Source organism: Bos grunniens, chromosome 26 (genome assembly GCF_055505025.1).
Source record: "Bos grunniens cultivar Pamir isolate PY7600 chromosome 26, Bosgru_T2T1.0, whole genome shotgun sequence".
In the NCBI taxonomy this organism is placed as follows: Eukaryota; Metazoa; Chordata; class Mammalia; order Artiodactyla; family Bovidae; genus Bos; species Bos grunniens.
In genome coordinates, this window is record NC_141190.1 from 19,925,280 (window position 1) to 19,949,322 (window position 24,043).

At 38.9% G+C, this 24,043-nt stretch overlaps 1 protein-coding gene across 13 annotated transcripts in view; it reads right to left on the bottom strand.

Annotated features, from left to right (window-relative positions):
- Window positions 1-24,043, bottom strand: part of HPSE2 (heparanase 2 (inactive)) — a 715,384-nt gene that overhangs the window by 235,906 nt on the left and 455,435 nt on the right. For all 13 annotated transcript variants that reach the window (XR_015155159.1, XR_015155160.1, XR_015155161.1 and 10 more), the window contains one exon: window positions 2,890-2,937. Coding sequence is in view for 7 of the 13 variants with exons in the window: in XM_086377175.1 (XP_086233301.1) it covers window positions 2,890-2,937 (48 nt within the window). In the remaining 6 variants the exon portion in view is untranslated. The remainder of the gene's footprint in view (window positions 1-2,889; window positions 2,938-24,043) is intronic.

A 24,043-nucleotide genomic window follows, 5' to 3' on the forward strand; every position in this document is an offset into this window, starting at 1 on the left:
ATATAGACTTATTTATTTATGACTTCAGACTCAGAGCTCTGGTTGTTCAGGCTCCAAGCTCAATATCTCAGTACCTTTGGCTACCATAGACCAATGTATATCAACAAATTCTATGCTCCTTTTTTTTTCCTGACAATGACTCTTGATTTACTTTACATTATTAACAAATATTCACCTCAGCATACTCAGGGTTAGAGAAACATGGCATTTGGCTTTAATTTTCACCGAGTCCTTCTAGCCAGGATTTCTTAGAATTGTTCTGTGACTATCCCAAGTCTTGACTGAAGATTATGGCTGTAAGGAATAAATGGCAGAGACAAGGTACTACTTGTTGTCCCCAAAAAAGTGTTGATCTTAGAGCCAAAAGAAATGCAACCCCATGCCTTCTTTGGGGGTATTTTTAGAGTAGCTACAAATACATGATATTTATCTTGAGAGATGGCCAATATTTTTTTTAAATAGCTAATAGGCTGTATTTGCAAAAAAAAATTATTTTTCCTTTAAAAAATATTTTGCTCACTTCACTGCATTTGTACTATGGAAAGTACTTGAGTAGGGGAGGAAAAATTTTTCTGATCCCTCCCTGTCAGCCATGATAATTGAACAAGCCCTACATTCTTATCCACTAATTTTTATACACTGATCTCATTACTTCTTAAATACTATAAAGTCTTCATTCTTTAGTCTTTATGCTACATTATCCAGATAGCTTTTGGTTAAGACCCTGAAGAGGATTTTAATTCCCTATCCCCCACCCTAGAATGTAATGGGCTTCCCTGCTGGCTCAGTGGTAAAGAACCTGCTTGCCAATGTAGCAGACTCAGGTTCAACCCCTGGTTCGGGAAGATCCCCTAGAGCAGGAAATGGCAACCCACTCCAGCATTCTTGCCTGGGAAGTTCCATGGACAGAGGAGTCTTGCAGGCTACAGTCCATGGGGTCACAAGAGTTGGACATGACTAAGCAACGAAACAACTATAGCAACTAGAATTCCAGTAAAGGATCACTGACCGGTTACTAAAGCAGTAACAGTTAGGAGAAGCCCACGGAGTGAGACAGACCCAGCTGTGAATTCAAAATCTGCCACTTCTTTGTGATCTTTGGATTTTATACACCGTTCTCTAAGTTGTAGAAAATTAGGGATAAAAACAGTCCTGATCTCATTTACTTGTTTCGAGGGTCAGATGTAGTAATATACATTAAAATTTCTACCACATTGTTATTATTATTATCCTTGTTGTTATTTTCTCCCATAGTAAATGCCCAATTAACAATTGTCCAAATAAGCACTTGTTGAACTGAATAAGCATTATTTTGGTAAAAGATAAAACACACAAATTACAAAAACCAGTATTAAAAAAACAGTAATTGTAAGTTATGGTAAGTACTATGGAAAAACAAAGAAAGAGAATTAAATAGGAGTTCTATTTTAGATAGAATCATCAGGGAAGACCTCCTGAAGGAGGTGACGCATAAGCTGAATCTTAAGAGATGAGAAAGAGTCAGCTACACACAAAATAAAGAAAACAGCATTCCAGGCAGAGGGAATGATACATACAAAGTTCTTGAGGCAGACATTCATGTGAACCCTCAACCAACTGAAAGACCTCACCAGTGCTGTGACAGAATGAGTACGGGCAGGGTGGGATCAGAAGAGAGCAGTAATCAAACATAAAGGGCCTTAAAGGCGGGAGTAGAAAGTCTGAGAGTCTAGCTTGTGGTCTACATGCAAAGGGAAGGAACTTGAGGGAATTTAAGCAAAGGAATGACAAGATCCTCAAACCCACTCAATCCAAGGCTCACAAAGACAAACTGAAGGAGAATAAGAATTTCTCCAAGTATTTGGAACTTCTTGTTTACAGAAACTAAGAATATAAATGTAGAATAAAATATTTTTCATTATGATAAAAGTTATTGATTGCCAACAACCAAAAAATCTTTTAGGATACTTAATAAAATTGCATTCACTTTTCTTTGTTTCATAACTGTCATGAATCCTAAGGGATTCTGTGACCCACTTAAAACGAAGGACAGAAGTAAACATGCTAAGCAGGCAGGATGAGAGTGACTGAGAAAGGTGGCCATGGCTGACAGCTCTGAGGGCCCAGAATGGGAGTCATGTCTGAGCTGTGAGAACCACATCAGATGAGAGATGATTTGAAAGATGCTACGTGACAGATCTCTTACAGAAACGAAGGGCAGGATTCCAGTATAAAATCAGTGAGACACTGTGAGATGCTGGACATTCCAGCACAAAGTTTGTAAGGGGACTTAAAGAAAATTTAAATTTATATATCAGCTAATTATCTTTACCAGTTAAGCTACCCCTGAGTAACAGGTCTCTGCCATTGTAAGCTTATTCCCTGGAACGTTGATCCTTTCTCAAAACTGCTCTCTCTCTCTCTCTCTCTATATATGTGTGTGTGTGTGTGTGTGTGTGGTGTGGTGTGTGTGTGCGTGTATTGCTTCACATTAGTGACTCTCTATATTACTACCATTAATATAATAAAGTGTTTTTATTTTCTTATGATATATTAGATAATTAAAACTATTTACTCTCTTAAGGAAATTTATTCCCCCCAAAAAAGCTTAGGGTGGCATGCTTAGATTCCCATAACCTGTACACTAATGCAAGGTTAGTTTAAAAGTGCACACAATAGCTGAGCTTTCCAAAATGTTACCCTGTTTTTGTTTTCATTTTTGGAAACAATAAAATTATATTACTATGAGAGCCTATGTATCATAATAATAACTTTGGAGTTAATTTTAACTATTTTTCTTGGAAGATGAAGGATAGTTTATTAAATGTCAGTTATAACTTCATGACAACTCCTTATCTTTCATTTCACAGCATTTGAAAATAAGTAAGAGCAAAAAAGGTGAATACCTACTGTTGCCAGGTAACTGCATCCACTGTGCTTCCTGCCACCTTCATGAATCTGTAAGAAACAGAAAAAACAAAGATGTTGCAACTTAAAGTAAGCCATATCCCCAGGGATGAAATAAGCTGAGACATAGATCAGGCCAATTCTTGGGCAACTGCGCTTTCTGAGAGGGTCCAGCTTCATGGTCTATCCATAGCCTTTGAAGGTTAAAAGGTGCAGAAGGTGAAAGCAATCACAATTCCAGCTCTCCATACATCCTTTATCATCTGGAAATCAAGACTCCAAGATAGCATTATATCTTTGCCTATTTTCCCAATCTCATGCCTGATGGCTCCCACATTGCTTTCCCTGTGATCACCACCTATCTTTTCCATCTCCTATTTTCTGAGGACTTTGAGATCTACTAAGAAATAAACAATAACATTTTCTAAGGAAGACAGCCTTTGAAAACCCTCTCTTCCTATAGAGAAATTTAACCATTTCTGGAACAGTTAAATAGAGAACTGAGTTTCCCAATCAGCATGCTTAGCTGTTTTCCTGAAAGGCATGCAGCAAAGTCTTGCTAGCAACTCGCCACCCTCCGTGCCCTTTGAGGTTCTATCAGAAACACTGGGCCAGAAGAAAGCACTCAAGGCCACACAGATTCCATGTCGTCATTGTTGTTGTTAGTCCTTCAGTCGTGTTTGACTCTTTCGCAATCCCATGGACTGTAGCTAGCCAGGCTCCTCTGTACATGGAATTTTCCAGGCAAGAATATGTTTCCTACTCCAGGGCATCTTCCTGATCCAGGAATCAAATCCATGTCTCTTTAGTCTCCTGCATTGGCAGGAAGATTCTTAACCACTTGCCACCTGGGAAGCCCAACTGGCTAGAGAAGTAGTATTTCTAGACACCCTAATCAGCTCTTTTTCATGGACCCATGCCACCCCTTCTAGGAGTACTTCTTTTGGAAGCAGGACACAGGTAGCCTCTGCTTTTGGAGCCCATGGATTTCTCTTTCTCTTCTCCAGCCTAGAAAAATCACTTGAATCTGGGAGAATAGCTCCACGCTCCTCACTATTTCAAGTTCTATGCCCAGAATTCTTTCTTTAAAATTCAAAAGCCAGAAAGGCTTGTACTTTCTCTTCTCCGTCTTTTTATGTCCCACCCCTGAGCCAATAAGTACACAATCAGCTATCTGCTTGAATAGAGAGGAGGAAAATGGAAAAGTCCAGGGAGAGGGGAAAACAGATTAGGATCCAAAATACTATCCCTGTCACATATGCACTCTAAGCTGCAGAGACCAAGTAGGAAAACCCAAAAATTAAGAAGGGGAAATGAAATTGAGTACCCCCTTCCCAGGATATTTCAGAAATTAGAAAGCCTAGACAAACTTAGACACAAGTGTCATTAAGTATTGGGTTGGCAAAAATGTTTGTTTGGGTTTTTCCATAAGGTGTTAAGGAAAAGCTAAATAAACACTTTGGCCAACCCTGCATGTGTGTTTGTGTGTGCGTGTTTACATGGGCTTTACTTTTACAAAATTATTTCTAAAATCTCTGAAAAGTAAAATCATCTCTATTTACATACAAAAATGACCATAATGAAAATTACACTGACATTTATAGTGCTTTCTCATTAAATTTTTTTTCAGCTTTCTCTGTGTATAATTTCACATAACTCTCAAAACAGCCCTGGTAGGCAGATATTCTTATAATATAGTGGAGGTGGCTAAGTCACATAGAGGTTATGCGACTTGTTCAAATTCATATAGTAATGCAAACTAAATTCAGTTTTTCTGATTCTGAATGCTATGTTGTTTTCAAGCTGTTTTCACTGAGGCCAAGAAGTACATACAACTCTAAAATGCAAAAAAATAAGTTGAATTTTTGCCTTAAGAAAGCACTACCCTATATTTTTCAAAAAAGTAAAAAGGCTTCAGCACCTCATTTGCTTGTTGACTTCCTCTCACAGACTTGAGCATTTCAGTGTTTTCTGTAAGGCAAGGAATGTACTGGAGCACAAGTGTCGAAAGGTGACCGAGTCAGAGCCTCTGCTTTGCAACAACCACAGTAAAGCTGAGAAGATGGACAATGAGACAAATAAGCTACAGTGCCTTTGTGCTGCACTCCTGCTGTGAACTAACTGCTGGGGGACAGCAGTCAGGGAGTAGCTAGCTCCACCTTCTACGGCGTTAAAAGAGGGACAAGCACTGAGTAAAGCTTCGTATCTCACAAGACGTTGAATCTCATATTGAAAGAAGGGTAGGATTTTGCCCTAAAGAGCAGGTCAGGCATAGGAACAGCTAGAGTAAAGCCAGATAGAGTCAAGGTGAATATTTTCTCAGGAGTCCAGGATATGTGGATGTCAGGGGACAGGTAGGAAGTTATCTGACAGAGTGGTCAGATAACTGGTCCATGATGCTGACACATCTGGCCTTTAATCATTCCTTAACATCTTGGTACAAGTTGACGTCTTGTTTATCTCTGCATGATTAGCACCCAACACAGTATTGTAAAATACAGCTCCTCCTGCCTGTTGGATTTATCCTGTGCTTAAGCAAGTGAGGGGGGTGTCAGGCTGGAACATGAGTTTTAAGAAGATCACTTTGGCTACAGTAAAGGTGAAAAGTAGTGGTGTGGACACACTGGTGGGAGATGACTGCAGAGTTATGGGAGGCTTTGAAATGTGGGAATGAGAAAAGACACAACTGAAAAAACACTGTTGGTGCATTCAAGGGGGGTTGGCAAGGGTGAGTTTAAGTGAGGAAAGGGTGTAAGACAGGGTGTGAGAGAGAATCCTGAAGTTTTAACTGCAGTAATACCATTGCCTAAGACGGGCAATACAGGGACAGACTTTAATGCTGGCGTTGCTGAATGTACTCCAATTCCGAAAATGCCACAGAGGACTTGAAGCAAATGGTCACTGACGGTAACCGTTATGCATTCACAAGAAAATTAGGGGTAAAATGCCCTTTCTGGCTAAAAGGTTCTGGACAGGCAATTAAGAACACATCACATTTTGTGTCTTAGAAGCTGGAAACTTGTCTTCCATGATACTATGATCTGGAGTTCCTCACATGCTTTGGATAGTTTGTTCTGCTAAAGGTTGATAATTAAGTCTTTAAATAACCTTCCATTATCAAAAGTTACATTACAAAAAGAACGGGAAAACTAGCATTAGCATCAGGAGCATTTAAAGTAATGCAAAAGTTTTCTCCCCACACTCCTACTTCATCCTCAAAGAAAATCTATAATTAAATACAAAATACACTGGATCCATATATGTAATATTATATAGTTTACAGAGATATATTTTTAAATTGAGTGTAGGAAAACACCTACCATGACCTGGACTGGGAAAATCAATTATTCTTCCTAACCTAATTTATGGGTTTGATGAAATTCTAATTAAAAAAAAAATCCCACCAGATATTTTTGAAACTTTGCAAAATCATTCTAACATTAATCTGAAAGAAGCCAAGAATGTTCTGAAGAAAAATTGGAATACCAAAGGGATATTTATTTGATCTACCACATATTAAAATACACCACAAAACCTGCAATTATTAAAACATTCCTAGGAGTTAGTCAGGAGATCTTAGGAATTAGTAAAGAAATCAGGAATTAGTAAGGATATCTATGGAACAAAAGGGGATTTTTATAAAAATTTTTATATAAGAATTTATTACATGGAAAAGAATTTAGTATGTGAAAAATTGAAGCATATTTTTAATGGTGTCATGTGATTTGTGACTATTTGGAAAAAAAGTAAAGTTAGATCCTTACCTAAAGTCTTATTTTGTAAAATAAATCAAAATATTAAAATATAGTTTCATTTCAATAAATATTTAAAAAATATGACAATCACAATTTAATATGTTTAGACCAATATTATTATTTTAACTTTGGTAGCATATTTAAGCAGTAGGAAAGTTGAGGGAAAAACATTATTAAATATTTGTTCACATGAAAATTTTTGTAAACTATGTTCTTCCTTTTTCTTTCTTAGTAAAATAATGAGAACAACTTCAAAAACATGGGAACATTTCTACTCTTATTCTGAGGAAGAAGAATCTAATTCAGAAATAATGTCAAACAAAATTTGCATTTCCAAATACTACTACCAGGATGACTTTTTTCTTGGGGATGGTTTTGGTCACCACCTCCTGTACAATGTTAGAAACATCTGTCCATTGTTGTTCAAGCACTCTGTCTAGAGATCTAATCCCTTGAATCTATTCGTCGCATGACAGATTTTATTTTCTTGGGCTCCAAAATTGCTGCAGATGGTTACTGCAGCCATGAAATTAAAAGACACTTGCTCCTTGGAAGAAAAGCTATAACAAAACTAGACAGCATATTAAAAAGCAGAGACATCACTTTGCTGACAAGGGTCCCTGTATTCAAAGCTGTGGTTTTCCAGTAGTCATATACAAATATGAGAGTTGGACTATAAAGAAGGCTGAGCACCAAAGAATTGATGCTTTCGAATTGTGATGCTGGAGAAGACTCTTGAGAGTCCCTTCTACAGCAAGGAGATCAAACCAGTTAATCCTAAAGGAAATCAAGCATAATGTTCATCTGAAGGACTGATCTAAAGCTGAAACTCCAATACTTTGGCCACCTGATGCAAAGCGCCAACTCATTGGAAAAGACCTTGATGCTAGGAAAGAATGAAGGCAGAAGAAGAAGGGGGTGACAGAGGATGAGACGATTGGGTGGCATCACCGACTCAATGGACATGAATTTGAGCAAACTCCAGGAGATAGTGAAGGGCAGGGAAGCCTGGTGTGTTGCAGTCCAGGGGTCACAAAGAGTTGGACATGACTTAGCGACTGAACAACAGCAACCAGGATCACTAAACACACTTTTGTTTTTTGAGAAGTATAGAAAATTCACCTAAAATGGAGCAAATTTTCTGCTTTCAGAACCCTTTGAATGATTTTTTTAAAATCTAGAAAAACAAAAACCAAGCACAGAAATAATACTTAAAAGGAAACTGATAAAACTCCACAGAATAGACACTAAAGCCACTAACTTTGGTGACTTCTTAGCCCCACGTTCCCCCTCTGAAAATTAGGGTTTTTCTATATCTTCTGTGTATCTGTATCATTTCCATACTCTGTTTTTATATCTATCCTGGCAATAAGCAAGACGACAAGTCCAAAAAGATTATAAATTTCTTTGTTTAAATCTAACATTGATGGATTCCTCTGCTCCGTCGTTTTGCCTGTTTCTCAGAAACTGGCCCAAACCACATAAATGAATAACTTCAACACAGCTGCAGAATGCTCAGCAATAGTAATATTAGAGGTGGAATAACATGCACACAGACTAGTGCTGTCAGGAGTGAAATACCACTGGGAAAGTGAAATTCCATTTAGGGTCCAGTATTATCCAAGGATTTTCAACCATCCACTTCCATTCTAATCCCTAGATTTAGGTCTATGAATGAACAAGTAAAAGATGACCTAGGATGTGAATAATGACAAAAAGGGAAAATCTTGGGTTTTCTTCCAAGGTTGGATGTCTCCATACCTGAATTATGAAAGCAGGAATCCTGGATGATTATTTCAGAGAACAGAAGATGTCTGCCTTCATGCTGACATCCAGTCATGCAAAAAGGGACAAGAGAAGCAAGAGGCAGGGACCTCTACCTAAGGAAATTGGCTAATGCCAGGTAGACCTTTCAGGCAGGTTGAAGGGATCTTTCCCACTGGAGCAAATATGCTGCTATGGAAAAAACCAAAATATCCCCTTACATTGTGAGAGTTCCTTTCCTCCCCCAAGGGACCCCAAATCTGGGAGAGTTTCTTTCCTTTGTTATCCACCTGCACATATGACGTATCTAAAATATTGTTGAGCCTTCTCTCCCAGGGCATATCACAGCTCCCTCTTATAATAAGGCACATCTTTATTCATGGTCTTTGGGGTTTGAATTCTACTTTTGGACCACAGAGTGTAACCCTAAAAACTAGTTTCTGAATTTTGCTCCCAGGAAAGAGGATAAATCCTTCATGAGGAACTGGATGTCTAAATGACTATAAACTTCAATAAGAGTGTAGGAGCCTGATCCTTCTTTTCCTTGCTCACAAAGAGAATCTTTGGTTATGTAACTAACATGAATAACATGTGACAGCCATTCTACACAAAAGCTAGGAAAAGCTTGTGAGGAAATTATTCATTTTGAGTTACAGCAAACCACGCATCTTCCATTTAGTCCAAAGCCATTTCCATTTCCATGGCTAATTATATATTAAGCTATACTAGGTTAATTATATATTAAGCTCTAGAACAAATAAAATGCTGATTTATTTTTTCCCTGGTTCTCCTGTTCAAATGCCAACATCTAGGTCCTATCCCCACATATTCTGGTTTGGTAGGTCTGGGCTGGAGACTAAGAATCATGTTGCATTTTTAAACAAAGATACTCATAGCAGCTCTGTTCATAATAAACAACAATAGAACTAAATGTCCTTCAGTGAGTGAATGGTTAAACAAAGTGTAGTCCACCCACATCATGGAATATTAACCAGCAATGAAAAGGAACCAATTATTGACATGCACAACAACCTGGTTGAATATCCAGGGAATTATGCTGAGTGGCAATCCAGTCCTAAAAGGTTGTATTTACAGTATTCCATTTACATAACATTTTTGAAATTGCAAAATTATAAAAATAGAGAACAAGTAAGTGTTGGCAGAAGTTTTAAGAAACAGGAAGAATGAGCAGGGTAAAAGAGCTACATGAAAAAAAGAGCTACATGAGCTATTCCTGTGGTGATGGAAATTGTCTGTTTCTTTACTGTATCAATGCCAGTGTCCTAGTGGTGATACTATCCTATAGTTTCACAAGAGGTCACTATTGGGAGAAACTGGGTAAAGGGCACTTGGGATTTCTCTGGACTAAATATCATGCTGCATTTTAAAGAAGCTCTCCAGGTACTTCCAATGCAGGACAACTATGGGCCACACCTTTTACAAAATGATCTTACCAACACCTATTAGGATAGGCCATTCATACAGAAAAAAAATAGGTTCTAAGGGAAAGTAGCATGGGAAAGTGAGGAAAGAAATGCAAAAAAGAAAGTGAAGAAGAGTATTTCCCAAGACCATACGTGTTAAATTTTAATCTATGACCCAGGACTCCAGTCTCCTTCTTCAATATTCTTTCTATTCCCTATCTGACTTCTCTGACAACAGAAGATGAGAGAAACATCCTTCATCCTAACAGTAATAACTGCTAACCTTCAGCTTGGGTCAGGAATTAGGCTGTTTCTTTAATCAAGAAAGAAGTTTTGTCCAGGAAAAAAAGAAAAAGAAAAGAAAGTAAGTTTAGAAGTGGGTATTAGCATAATATTAGCATAATTGGCATATGCTATTAGCATAACTCTCAGCTAGGAAGCAGACCTTTGCAGTAGCCAGTGCTTCCTTGTTAATTAGCACTGAACAGCTGCTGGGAGGCCTTGCCTCTCTCTAGAGGCAGAGATGGAAACTCTTTTCTTATGAACTAAGAGGAATAAATTGTTTTCTCCTCTTGTAGTTTAAGTCATATAACTCTTTCACAGTTGAAATAAAACAGAAAGGTTATTAGGAATAACTGTTAATAATAATTTCTCTGTGCACCAAACTGTCCCCAGCTGTGCAACGTCCCACTCCAAACAAGAATTCGGTATAAGTAGGTTTGCAGGCAGGAGCTGTGATCACCCTCACTATGCTGCTGCTGCTAAGTCGCTTCAGTTGTGTCCGACTCTGTGCCACCCCATAGACGGCAGCCCACCAGGCTCCCCCGTCCCTGGGATTCTCCAGGCAAGAACACTGGAGTGGGTTGCCATTTCCCTCTCCAAAGCATGAAAGTGAAAAGTGAAAGTGAAGTCGCTCAGTCGCGTCCGACTCTTGGCGACCCCATGGACTGTAGCCCACCAGGCTCCTCCATCCATGGGATTTTCCAGGCAAGAGTGCTGGAGTTGGGTGCCATTGCCTTCTCCAGGAACCACACTAAGCATTTTAAATTCATTATCTCATTTAACTTCACAACATGCCTAAGAAATAGGTAATTTCATTTGCCTCATTTTACCAGTGAGGAGACTGAGGTTTTAAAGAGATTAAAGATTTCCTCAAGGTGACCTTGAGTTGGACCATAAAGAAGGCCAAGCACCAAATAATTGATGCTTTTGAACTGTGATTTTGGAGAAGATGCTTGAGAGTCCCTTGGACTGTAAGGAGATCAAACCAATCAATCCTAAAGAAAATCAATCCTGAATATTAATTGGAAGGGCTATGCTGAAGCTGAAGCTCCAATACTTTGACCACATGATGTGAAGAGCTGATTCATTAGAAAAGACCCTGGTGCTGGGAAACATTGAAGGCAGGGGGCAAAGGGGACGACAGAAGACAAGATGGTTGGATGGCATCACTGACTCAATGGACATGAGTTTGAGCAAGCTCCAGGAGATGGTGAAGGACAGGGAAGCCTGGCGTGCTGCAGTCCATGGGGTCGAAAAGAGCAGGACACGACTGAGTGACTGAACAGCAACAAGGTGACCTGACTGGATGCTGATCTGGGCCTCATCTAGTTCCAAAGCGTATGCACTTTACCATTCTGCTATTTCCACCCTCGTCTTCAGTCCTGCTACACTGGCTCACTACAGAAAACAGAAGGCTGCTGTTAATGTTTTTTTGGAGGAAGGGACCCATGAGGTCAGAAACGCCCAGGGCCCACAGAAGTCATGAGAGCTTGTGTATCGGAACATAGTGAACTTTCCGTCCTTACCCACCCATACTGCCTTCACTATTGTTTATTTGCCACTTTGAGTACAAGTGGAGCCTATGAATTAGCATTAGGCGCTTCACACAAGTTTTGGAATTAGACGCAACTAAAGATAGAAATTCTGGGTAGAAAAAGGCAATTTTTCTATTTCTGGTTTGCAGATTACTGAGTTTATAGCATATATCATGTGGTCTACTGTGATGGAAAAGACCATTCTTTGCTTCCTAATTCTCTTCTGCTTTTATCATCTTTGCCCAAATTAGAATACTTTCCATAGCTTTCTGGGCCTCCATGGGAGCTAAAGGCCCTGTCTAGCTTTCTGTTCTAACCCAGGTTCAAGTTAGAATATGCTACCAGCAAGTCTATAGAATGTTAGGATAACTTCCATTCTTCATTCAACAACTTTGAGCACCCACAAAGCATTATATTAGGCTTTTTGCCAGTACTGAATATACATTAGTAAATACAACAGACAACTTCCTGCTCTCATGAAGTTTATAATCTCTATGAAACAAATAATAAATATGCAGTTTTGTGATAAATGCCATAATGGGAACTAACAGTGTGCTGATAGAGAATCACTTAGCAAGGCTATTCAAGAAAGGACTCTGATGGATGAGGTGAAATCAGTAATGTGGCAAGCTGAGAGAATAATTTAGGTAGAAAGAAGCGTATATGTTGTACAACCCCATCCTGTCCACCCTGCTGAAAAAAAAAGAGGGAGAGAGAGAAGCTTAGCACATGCCAGGTCAGTGAGGCTTGAGTGTAGTAAGAAAAAGGGAAATATGGAGAAGAATGAAGAGCTGAGAAGCAGCCAGATCATTTGTCATAGAGCCTTGTTGGTATGGCAAGGAGATTCAATTTTATTCTAAGAGCAATGAATAGTCATTAAACAGTCTTTATCAAATGACTGACAGCATGGGAATTATGTTTTTAAAAGATTTTCTGGCAATTGTGTGGTGAATAGATTGGAGAGGACAGTGGGTTAGTCACTCAGTCATGTCCGACTCTTTGTGACCCCATGGACTGTACCTGCCAGGCTCTTCTGTCCATGAAATTCTCCAGGCAAGAATACTGGAGTGGGTTGCCATTCCATTCTCTAGGGGCTCTTCCTGACCCAGGGGCTGAACCCAGGAGTCCTGCATTGCAGGCAGATTCTTTACCATCTGAGCCACCAGGGAATGTTAGAGAGGACAGGAATAGAAGCAAATAGACCAGTCATGGGGCTATTGAAGTGGTCGAAGTTCTGAGTTCTCCAAATTATAACTCTTCTGTTATTGTTTTCTCTATGGCCATCTCTCACCTAAAGCAGGGCTCACATTCCAAGTCAGCGTTGTCCAAACACATTAGTGGAACACTAGTCTCTCAAGATATTCACTGAAAACAAGACTACGGTCAAATAAATTTTTAAAATTCTGCATGCTAAATACCCTTCTTGGAGATTCAGAATGTAAACTAATTTAATAAAGATGCTAGGAAGTGTTTCAGTACATTTGTGTATTTCAATATTTCTCAAACTTACTTGACTATGGAAATTTTACTTCCCCCTCCCTCCACCTAATGCTATTGTTTTGCAGGACTGGTATTTTCCAGAGCATATTTAAGGAAATGCTGCCATAAGTCATTCTAACCAAAGGTTAACTCCACGTGCATGGTTTACTGGGCCTCCTTTTCTCCACATCTGTCTGTCCCTCTGCAGACAGATTTTCATATTAAGCCCTTGGCTTGGTCACCCTTTCTTACCTCACCCTCTCTCGACTCTGAGCCTATCTGCAAGGCAAATTCTCATCTTTTCTGAGAGTCCATGTTCTCTGGGTTGCCACTTCCTCACTCTGATTATTCTGTCAATGAGCTTTCATCTGTTAATTGTCTTAGAGAAATCTGTCAAAAGTCTCTCACCTGCAGATGATCCCTCTTCTGTGTGTTTGTTATTAATTATTATTATCAGTTTTTAAAAGGAGTTGGGATGGTTTTACCAGAAGAAAGTGGACCTTGTGATCAGATCACTATCTTCAAATTGAAGCACACCCAATATAGTTTAAAATCATTTTTTGTTGCTACAGAGATATTATTTCCTGAGTATGAATATGTGTTCATTTTGGTGTATCTTTCTTTTGAAAATGTCCCTTTTCTGCACGTGATGGCTCTTGAATGAGAGATGCTAACTGTTCAAAAGGTGGGAATCATCCTCTATTAATTCCTCCTATTCTCTCACCTCCACCTTACTGAGATTTCCATCAATAAAGCATGTCTATCTTAACTTCTCTCCATTTCTTCTGCCATTACCTTAATCTAATTAAACATACCTCATAGTGAAAATCTCCTTACTGAGCTCTTTTGATTTCTTACTTTTGCACATTAAAATCTATTTGGCACACAAAATATAGTAGATTCTGGTACATGCTGCTGCCCTTATAAAAACTCCATAATAGCTTTCCATTGCTCAGAGGATAAAATACACAACCTCTTTACCATGGTATACATGATTCAGTAATAATATGATCTTTGCTTGTCTATGCAGTCTCATCTCCTACTGCTCTCCTTTTGGTCACTATAATGCCTATCCTTCTGGTGCTCAAATGCCTTAATTTTGTTTCTGACTCAGGACATTGACAAACATGACCGACCACCTCTAACTAAAACTTTCTTCACTTTACACTTTGAACAATTGGTTCCTTCTCATTTTTTCATTCTTGACTTAAATATATTGTTCCTCAGATAAATTGTCTTTGATTACCTTGTCCACATAAGTCTTCCAACTCCAGGTATCCATTTAATTAACAGAATTACACACAATTTGGGGTAATTTGTTTTCTTATTTACTGTGGTTCGGTTTTTTAGGACTTCCTTGGTGGTTTAGATAGTAAAGAATCTACCCGAAATGCAGGAAATCCAGGTTCAATCCCTGCATTGAACCAGGGTCAGGAAGATTCTCCGGAGAAGGATATGGCTACCCACTCCAGGATTCTTGCCCAGAAAATTTCACGGACAGAGGAGCCTGGAGGGCTACAACCCATGGAGTTGCAAAGACTCCATGACTGTGTGACTGTCACTATTTTTATTGTCTTGCTAAGCTCCAAGAGAGTAAGAGTTACTTTGGCTTTATTCGTTAATATAAACCCAACACTTAAGCCAGGATCAAACACAAAATAGGTGTTCAATAAATGTTTATTGAGAGATAATTTAGTACTAATTTCACTATAACTTAAAAGCCCCCAAAGAAGCCTTAGTGAACCTGTTTTCATTGAATAACTGCTTTTCTTGACATTGCCACATCACCAAAAATATATTCAGTCCTCATTCTATAGTAGATCCAACAATAAACTCCAAATAAGTTGAAAGAGCCTAACCTTGAAAATTGAAACATTTGTAAAAGGCTAGATAAAATTGAAAGCTTTATCCTAATTGTATAAAGAAGGAAACAGAGAAGACAATCAATAAGAAAATAGACAAGAACAACTATCATAAAAAGTAACTTCTGAAATAATAAAAACATATTCAAGGTAATAAGAAAAGTGATACATTAAGATAAAATTGCCATTACATACATGATGCATAAAAGTTTGAAAAAGAAAAGCAGAGAAAAATGATAAAAGCCTAAAGAACACTACTTCATGCCTGTAGATAAAAATCAATAACTGGGAAGGGCCACTTCCTGAATGAGGAAATGAAAATAATAAAATGTGCATTTTATTAAGTACTTCCCATATTCCAGGCAACATGGTAGTCCCTGAAGACACAAACATGAAGATTCTATCTCAGCTTTTTCATATCCTCACTGGGGGAAACAGTCCTGTATAGTCCAGTAAATACCTAAGTAGTTTTAAACTTTTTTAAACTTAAAAATTAGTTTGGTTCTAAAACACTAAAGCTGTTCCTACATCCTGAAGGCTTCAGAATCAATAAAACATAGACTGAGTCCTGATCCTAGTCGACAGTCTGTTGTGGGAGGCAGATATGTAAATAAAAAGTTATCATCAATTTGGTAAGTACTATAGCAGAAAAGTAAAGTACCATATAAGGAAAGAAGGGGGTGACAAGAAATCCTGCCCCAAGTTGTCAGAGAAGATCTACTGGAAAATGAGGGAAGAGAGTGGTATTCTAAAGAAAATGATACAAAACCAAAAGGTGCAAAGGTAAAAAAGTATGGCCTCTTCTAAGATGGACATATATATTTTTGATGTACTGAGGGCAGGTTGTGCAAGGGTATGTAGCTGCTGACTAGCTGCAAAGAAGGCAGGCACTGGACCCTAAAGGCCAGGGGTGCATGTGAAAGGGTTTGAATTTCAAGCAAGAGTGACTTGACCACATGTTGCATTTTTAAAAATCTAGGTAAGGAGAAATCTGTTCAAGAAGAAAAATGATAAGGTTTAAAATAAAAATGAAAAGATGGGATATGAGTGATACTAACAAGTCAGAAAAAACAAAACTTAATAACTAACTAAAGATACTTGCTCCTTGGAAGGAAAGCTATGACAAACCTGCACAGCATATTAAAAAAGCAGAGATATCACTTTGCTGACAAAGGTACCTATAGTCAGTGCTTTGGTTTTTCCAGTAGTCATGTACAGATATGAGAGTTAGACCATAAAAAAGGTTGAGAGCTGAAGAATTGATGCCTTCGAATTGTGGTGCTGAAGACTCTTGACAGTCCCTTAGACAGCAAGGATATCCAACCAGTCAATACTAAAGGAAATCTACCTTGAATATTCATCAGGACTGTTGCTAAAGCTCCAATACTTTGGCCACCTATGCAGAGTGGGCTTATTGGAAAAGACGCTGGTACTGGGAAAGATTGAAAGCAAAAGGAGAAGGGGGCAGCAGAGAATGAGGTGGTTAGATAGCATCATCAACTCAATGGACATGAATCTGAGCAAACTCTAGGAGATAAAGGAGCACAGAGGAGCCTGGCATGCTGCAGTCCATGGGGTCGCAAAAAGCCAGACACGACTTAGTGACTGGACAGCAACAGCACATGGAGTCTGTGACAAAGGAGAGGAATGCATCTCAAATGACCACCTAGTCTGCCCTCCGGCAAAACGGGGATTGTGTCCTTAGGCCAATGTGGGATAAGGGGAAAGGAGACGCCGTTAAGTTTTGGGAAATGTTTGGTTCTTTTCCCAGTTAACAGGATTCAAATTTAAACAACCATGACATATAATCTCGCATTAATTAAAATATAGTACATTAATAAAAATAATACTCATTGCTGTGGGGTATTGGGGGAAAAGATGCACTAATACATTACTGCCCTGCAACCTGGTGAAACTGTTCTGAAAAGAAATCTGGCAACAAATACAAGAGCCATAAAAAATTATCATCTGCTCTGACCCAGAAACTCAGCTTTTTGGAATACAGCCCAAGGATGTAATTCAAAAGAAATAAAAAAAAACTATTTGTATAAAGATGTTTACAACTGTGGTATATATTCCAGACAAAAATTGGAAACAGCCCAAATGCCCAACAGTGAGGGCTTGTTTAGGCAGACTCAGGACATCAGTGCACTGGAATATTTGATTGGTATTAAGAATGACAAATACGAGAACTATGTAGAAATAAGGCAAGGGCAATATAAAACAATGAGCAAAAAATGCAGAATTTAAAATGATGCGTATACAATGATCACAACTATGTAAAATTTTATCTGTATAACCAGGAGGACTGGAGAAACTACAGAGCTGGTAATTTAGAGTGCTGACATTTTTGTTATTGTTAGTTGAGTCACTGGGAATATTTATGCATTTAAAGTTGTACTGCACTGTGTATTTAGTACATATACATTAAGAAAGGTAAATCTCCATTTTTTCAGGAACATAAAAAAAAGTATTCATCAGTACCTTTCCTTCTTGCCTTGTGTAATTTTTTCTAGCCTCTTGAGTCCTATTAGTTTAGATGTATGGAAAACTAGGCCTTTCCACTTGTCACCATACCACCTGGTCACATGCTCATTCTTTAAACTGTCCCTTACGATTGTGTCCAAGTTCTTATTCACAGCAAGCTAACATCTATATGCTCACAGTTACACCATGTACTAGGATGCCTTAGCTATACGTTATATCTCCTCAGTATGATTTTTTAATCTTTGACATAGAGAAATATTTGTTTCTTACCTTCTGTTACCCTGGTGTAACTATCTCTCTTAAATGGGCCTTTATTAAATGTAAAGTCCAATTCCTCTGGATTCTATTTCTTCTAGCCTTAAAAAACTTCTAATTTGGTTATATCCTTTATCTCTTACACCATCTAGCTCTTCTCTCCTATATAAGTCTCAACATACAAACCTGTTCTGCTATCTCCCACATTAAATTAAATGGAAAAATGCCATTATCTCCCTTGACCCCAAATCTCCCTTCATTTTTCTACTCTCTTTCACAGTACAAATTTTCCTAAGAGCTGTCCACATTATTGTTTCCAATTTCTCACTCCTCATTCACTCTACAAACTATTGTGATCTGACTTCAGTTCCACCACCCCACTGAATTATATTTTTCAAGGTCACCAACAACCTGCATGTTCCCAGGTTCAATGGCACTTTTCTGTCTTCCTGTTACTTGTCTTCTTGGCCTTCCAGCAGCATCTCCTCTGTTTTCTTGGTTCCTACACCTCTCTCTCTCCCTTTTCTCTTACATATGAGGCCATCCCTCTTTTCTCACATCTCTGAACATGATAGTTCCTTTGAGCTCTCTCCTAAGCCTTTGGCTCTTTTCTTTATATTTTCTAACTAATCTCCTCTATTTCCGTTGTTGTTGTTTTCAGTCGCTAAGTCATGTATGACTCTTTGCGGTCTGGTATTCCCATCTTTTTAAAATTTTCCACAGTTCGTTGCGATCCACACAGTCAAAGCTTTTAGCGTAGTCAATGAAGCAGAATTAGATGTTTTTTGGAATCGCCTTGCTTTTTCTATGATCCAATGAATGTTGGCAGTTTTATCTCTGATTCATTTGCCTTTTCTAAAACCAGCTTGTTCATCTGGGAGTCCTCGGGTAAGTACTGTTGAAGCCTAGCTTGAAGGATTTTGAGCATTACCTTACTAGTATGTAAAATGAGTGCAATTGTAAGGTAGGTTGAATATTCTCTGGCATTGCCTTTCTTAGGGATTGGAATGAAAACTGACCTTTCCAGTCCTGTGGCCACTGCTGAGTTTTCCAAATTTGCAGACATATTGAGTGCAGCATGTTAATAGCATCATCTTTTAGGATTTTAAATAGTTCAGCTGGAATTCTATCACCTCCACTAGCTTTGTTTGAAGTAATGCTTCTTAAGGCCCACTTGACTTCACACTCTAGGAGGTTGGCTGTAGGTGAGTGACCACACCATCATGGTTATCTGGGTCATTAAGATTTTTTTGTATGGTTCTTCTGTGTATTCTTGCCACCTCTTCTTAATCTCTTCTGCTTCTGTTAGGTCCTTGCCATTTCTGTCCTTTATAAAGCCCGTACTTGCATGAAATGTTCCCCTGGTATCTTCAATTTTCTTGAAAAGGTCTCTAGCTTTTCCCATTCTATTGTTTTCCTCTATTTCTTTGAATTGTTCACTTAAGAAGGCCTTCTTATCTCTCCTTGCTGTTCTTTGGAAATCTGCATTCAGTTGGGAATATCCTTCCCTTTCTCCCTGCCTTTCACTTCTCTTCTTGCCTCAGCAATTTGTAAAGCCTCCTCAAACAAACACTTTGCCTTTGTGCATTTCTTTTTCTTTGAGATGGTTTTGGTCACTGCCTCCTGTTCAATGTTAAGAACCTCTTTCCATAATTCTTCAGGCACTCTGTCTACCAGATCTAATTCCTTGAATCTATTCATCATCTCTACCATACAATCATAAATGATTTGATTTTGGTCATACCTGAATGGTCTAGTGGTCTTCCCTACTTTCTTAAATTTAAGTCTGAATTCTGCAAAAAAGAGCTCATGATCTGAGCCGTAGTCAGCTCCAGGTCTTGTTTTTGCTGACTGTATAGAGCTTCTCCAATTTCGGATGCAAAGAATATAATCAATCTGATTTTGATATTGACCATTTCCATGACGGAGAAGGCAATGGCAACCCACTCCAGTACTCTTGCCTGAAAAATCCCATGGATGGAGGGGCCTGGTGGGCTCCAGTCCATGGGGTCGCTAGGAGTCAGACACGGATGAGCGACTTCACTTTCACTTTTCACTTTCCTGCATTGGAGAAGGAAATGGCAACCCACTCCAGTGTTCTTGCCTGGAGAATCCCAGGGACGGGGGAGCCTGGTGGGCTGTCGTCTATGGGGTGGCACAGAGTCAGACACGACTGAAGTGACTTAGCAGCAGCAGCAGCATTTCCATGATGCCCATGTATAGAGTCATCTCTTGTGTTGTTGGAAGAGAGTGTTTGCTATGACCAGTGTGTTCTCTTGACAAAACTCTATTAGTCTTTGCATTGCTTTATTTTGAGCTCCAAGGCCAAACTGCCTGCTTCTCCAGGTATCTCTTGATCTCCTACTTTTGCATTCCAATCCCTGTGATGAAAAGGACATCTTTTTTTTTTTTTGGTGTTCTAGATGGTTTCATAGGTCTTCATAGAACTTAGGGTCAACTTCAACTTTTTGGCATTAGTGGTTGGGGCATCAGATCAGTCGCTCAGTTGTGTCCAACTCTTTGTGACCCCATGAATCGCAGCATGCCAGGCCTCCCTGTCCATCACCAACTCCGAGAGTTCCCTCAGACTCAAGTCCATTGAGTCAGTAATGCCATCCAGCCATCTCATCTTCTGTCGTCCCCTTCTCCTCTTGTCCCCAATCCCTCCCAGCATCAGAGTCTTCTCCAATGAGTCAACTCTTCCCATCAGGTGGCCAAAGTACTGGAGTTTCAGCTTTAGCATCATTCCTTCCAAAGAAATCCCAGGGTTGATCTCCTTCAGAATGGACTGGTTGGATCTCCTTGCAGTCCAAGGGACTCTCAAGAGTCTTCTCCAACACCACAGTTCAAAAGCATCAATTCTTTGGCGCTCAGCCTTTTTTACAGTCCAACTCTCATATCCATATATGACCACAGGAAAAACCATAGCCTTGACTAGATGGGCCTTTGTTGGCAAAGTAATGTCTCTGCTTTTGAATATGCTATCTAGGTTGGTCATAACTTTCCTTCCAAGGAGTAAGCGTCTTTTAATTTCATGGCTGCAGACACCATCTATAGTGATTTTGGAGCCCCCAAAAATAAAGTCTGACACTGTTTCCACTGTTTCCCCATCTAGTTCCCATGAAGTGGTGGGACCGGATGCCATGATCTTTGTTTTCTGAATGTTGAGCTTTAAGCCAACTTTTTCACTCTCCACTTTCACTTTCATCAAGAGGCTTTTGAGTTCCTCTTCACTTTCTGCCATAAAGGTGGTGTCATTTGCATATCTGAGGTTATTGATATTTCTCCCAGCAATCTTGATTCCAGCTTGTGTTTCTTCCAGTCCAGCGTTTCTCATGATGTACTCTGCATATAAGTTAAATAAACAGGGTGACGATATACAGCCTTGATGTACTCCTTTTCCTATTTGTAACCAGTCTGTTGTTCCATGTCCAGTTCTAACTGTTGCTTCCTGACCTGAATACAGATTTCTCAAGAGGCAGATCAGGTGGTCCGGTATTCCCATCTCTTTCAGAATTTTCCACAGTTTATTGTGATCCACACAGTCAAAGGCTTTGGCATAGTCAATAAAGCAGAAATAGATGTTTTTCTGGAACTCTCTTGCTTTTTCCATGATCCAGCGGATGTTGGCAATTTGATCTCTGGTTCCTCTGCCTTTTCTAAAACCAGCTTGAACATCAGGAAGTTCACAGTTCACATATTGCTGAAGCCTAGCTTGGAGAATTTAGAGCGTTACTTTACTAGTGTGTGAGGTGAGTGCAATTGTGTGGTAGTTTGAGCATTCTTTGGCATTGCCTTTCTTTGGGATTGGAATGAAAACTGACCTTTTCCAGTCCTGTGGCCACTGCTGAGTTTTCCAAATTTGCTGGCATATTGAGTGAAGCACTTTCACAGCATCATCTTTCAAGATTTGGAATAGCTCAACTGGAATTCTATCACCTCCACTAGCTTTGTTCGTAGTGATGCTTTCTAAGGCCTACTTGACTTCACATTTCAGGATGTCTGGCTCTAGGTGAGTGATCACACCATCGTGATTATTTGCATCGTGAAGATCTTTTTTGTACAGTTCTTCTGTATATTCTTGCCATCTCTTCTTAATATCTTCTGCTTCTGTTAGGTCCATACCATTTCTGTCCTTTATCGAGCCCATCTTTGCATGAAATGTTCCTTTGGTATCTCTGATTTTCTTGAAGAGATCTCTAGTCATAGACTTGGATTATTGTGATGTTAAATGGTTTGCCTTGGAAATGAACTGAGATCATTCTGTCATTTTAGAGACTGCACCCAAGTACTGCAGACTTTTTTGTTGATTATGAGGGCTACTTCATTTCTTCCAAGGGATTACTGCACAGTAGTAGATACAGTGGTCATCTGAGTGAAATTTGCCCATTCCCGTCCATCTTAGTTCACTGATTTCTAAGATGTTGATGTTTACTCTTCCATCTCCTGCTTGACCACATCCAATTTAACGTGGTTCATGGACCTAACATTCCAGGGTTCAAAGCAATATTGTTCTTTACAGCATCAGACTTTACTTTCACTGCCAGAGACATCCACAACTGAGCGTCATTTCTCCTCTGACACAGCCACTTCATTCTTTCTGAAGCCATATGTAAATTGCCTTCCACTTTTCACTGGTATCACATTGGACACCTTCTGATCTGGGGGACTTATCTTCCAATTTCATATCTTTTTGCCTTTTTATACTGTTCATGGTGTTCCCGTAGCAAGAATACTGGAGTGGTTTGCGATTCCCTTCTGCAGTGGACCATATTTTGACAGAATTCTTCAATATGACCCATCCATCTTGGGTGGCCCTGCAGGGCACAGCTCATAGCTTCATTGAGTTACACAAGAGTCCCTTCACCACAACACAGCTGTGATCCATGAAGGAGCACATCACCATACCCTTATCCAACATATCGTCCTGTGGCTTCCACTGCCAATGACACGTTCCATTTCCACAACCCATTTCAGGTTCCTATCATTATGTGTACCACTATAACAGCTTTTCTCACTGATTTCCCTGCCTCCTCTCCAATCTATTTGTCATAGAGGAGACATAGAATACTTTCTGTGCAATAAATCAAATTTTTTCACTCCCCAGGTTAGAAACATTCAGTATCTTTCTCACTGTGCTTAGAAGAAATTCTAAGCCCTTCATTATGCCTATAAGTCTCTATATAACTCTTTTTTGTTTAGTTTTTTTTTAATTCATTTATTTTTTATTGAAGGATAATTGCTTTACAGAATTTTGTTGTTTTCTGTCAAACCTCAACATGAATCAGCCATAGATATACATAATTACTTCTCTAAATATACCTTTCTTTTGTCAATCTGGCCCCTTTTTCATCCTTAGGATCTTTGCACATGCTTTTCATTTTCCAAGAACACTGACACTGTTCATTTCTCATTTTGTCTAGTTAACACTCATTCAAGTTCAAATTACACTTAAATGAATTTTTAAAAATTGAAGTACAGTTGATTTACAACATTATATTATTTCTGGTGTATGACATACCGATTCAATATTTTTATAGATCATACTCCATTTAAAGTTACTGTAAAACATTGACTATATTTCTCATGCTGTACCATATATACTTGTTAGCTTATTTATTTTATACATAAGCTTGTGTTTGTACCTCCTAATCTCCTACCCTTGTCTTGTCCCTTCCCCTTCCCTTCTCTCCACTGGTAACCACTGGTTTGTTCTCTATATCTGTGACTGTTTCTGTTTTTTATATTTATTAATTTGCTTATTTTTTAGTTTCCACATATAAGTAATAACACAAAGTATTTATCTTTCTCTGTTTGGTTTTTTCACTAAGCATAGTACCTTTCAGGTCTATTCATGTTGTTGAAAATGGCAAATTCATTCCTTTCTATGGATGAGCAATATTTCCATTCCAAATTTTTATCCATTCATTAGGTTGCTTCCATATCTTAAATAATGTTGCTATGAATACTGGGGTACATATATCTTTTTGAATTTGTGTTTTCATTTTCTTCAGATATATACCCATAAGTGGGATTGCTGGATCATATGGTAGTTCTATTTTTAGTTTTTTGAGTAATCTCCATACTGTTTTCCAAAGAGGCTGCACCAATTTACATTCCTACCAACAGTAGACTAGGGTTCCTTTACGCTATATCCTCACCAACATTTGTTATTTGTGGTCTTTTTGACGATAGCCATTCTGACAGGCGTGAGGTGCTATCTCGTTGTGGTTTTGATTTGCATTTCTCTGATGATAAGCAACGTTCAGCATCTTCTCATGTGGTTGTTCCTCTTACGTGTTAATCCTTTAGAG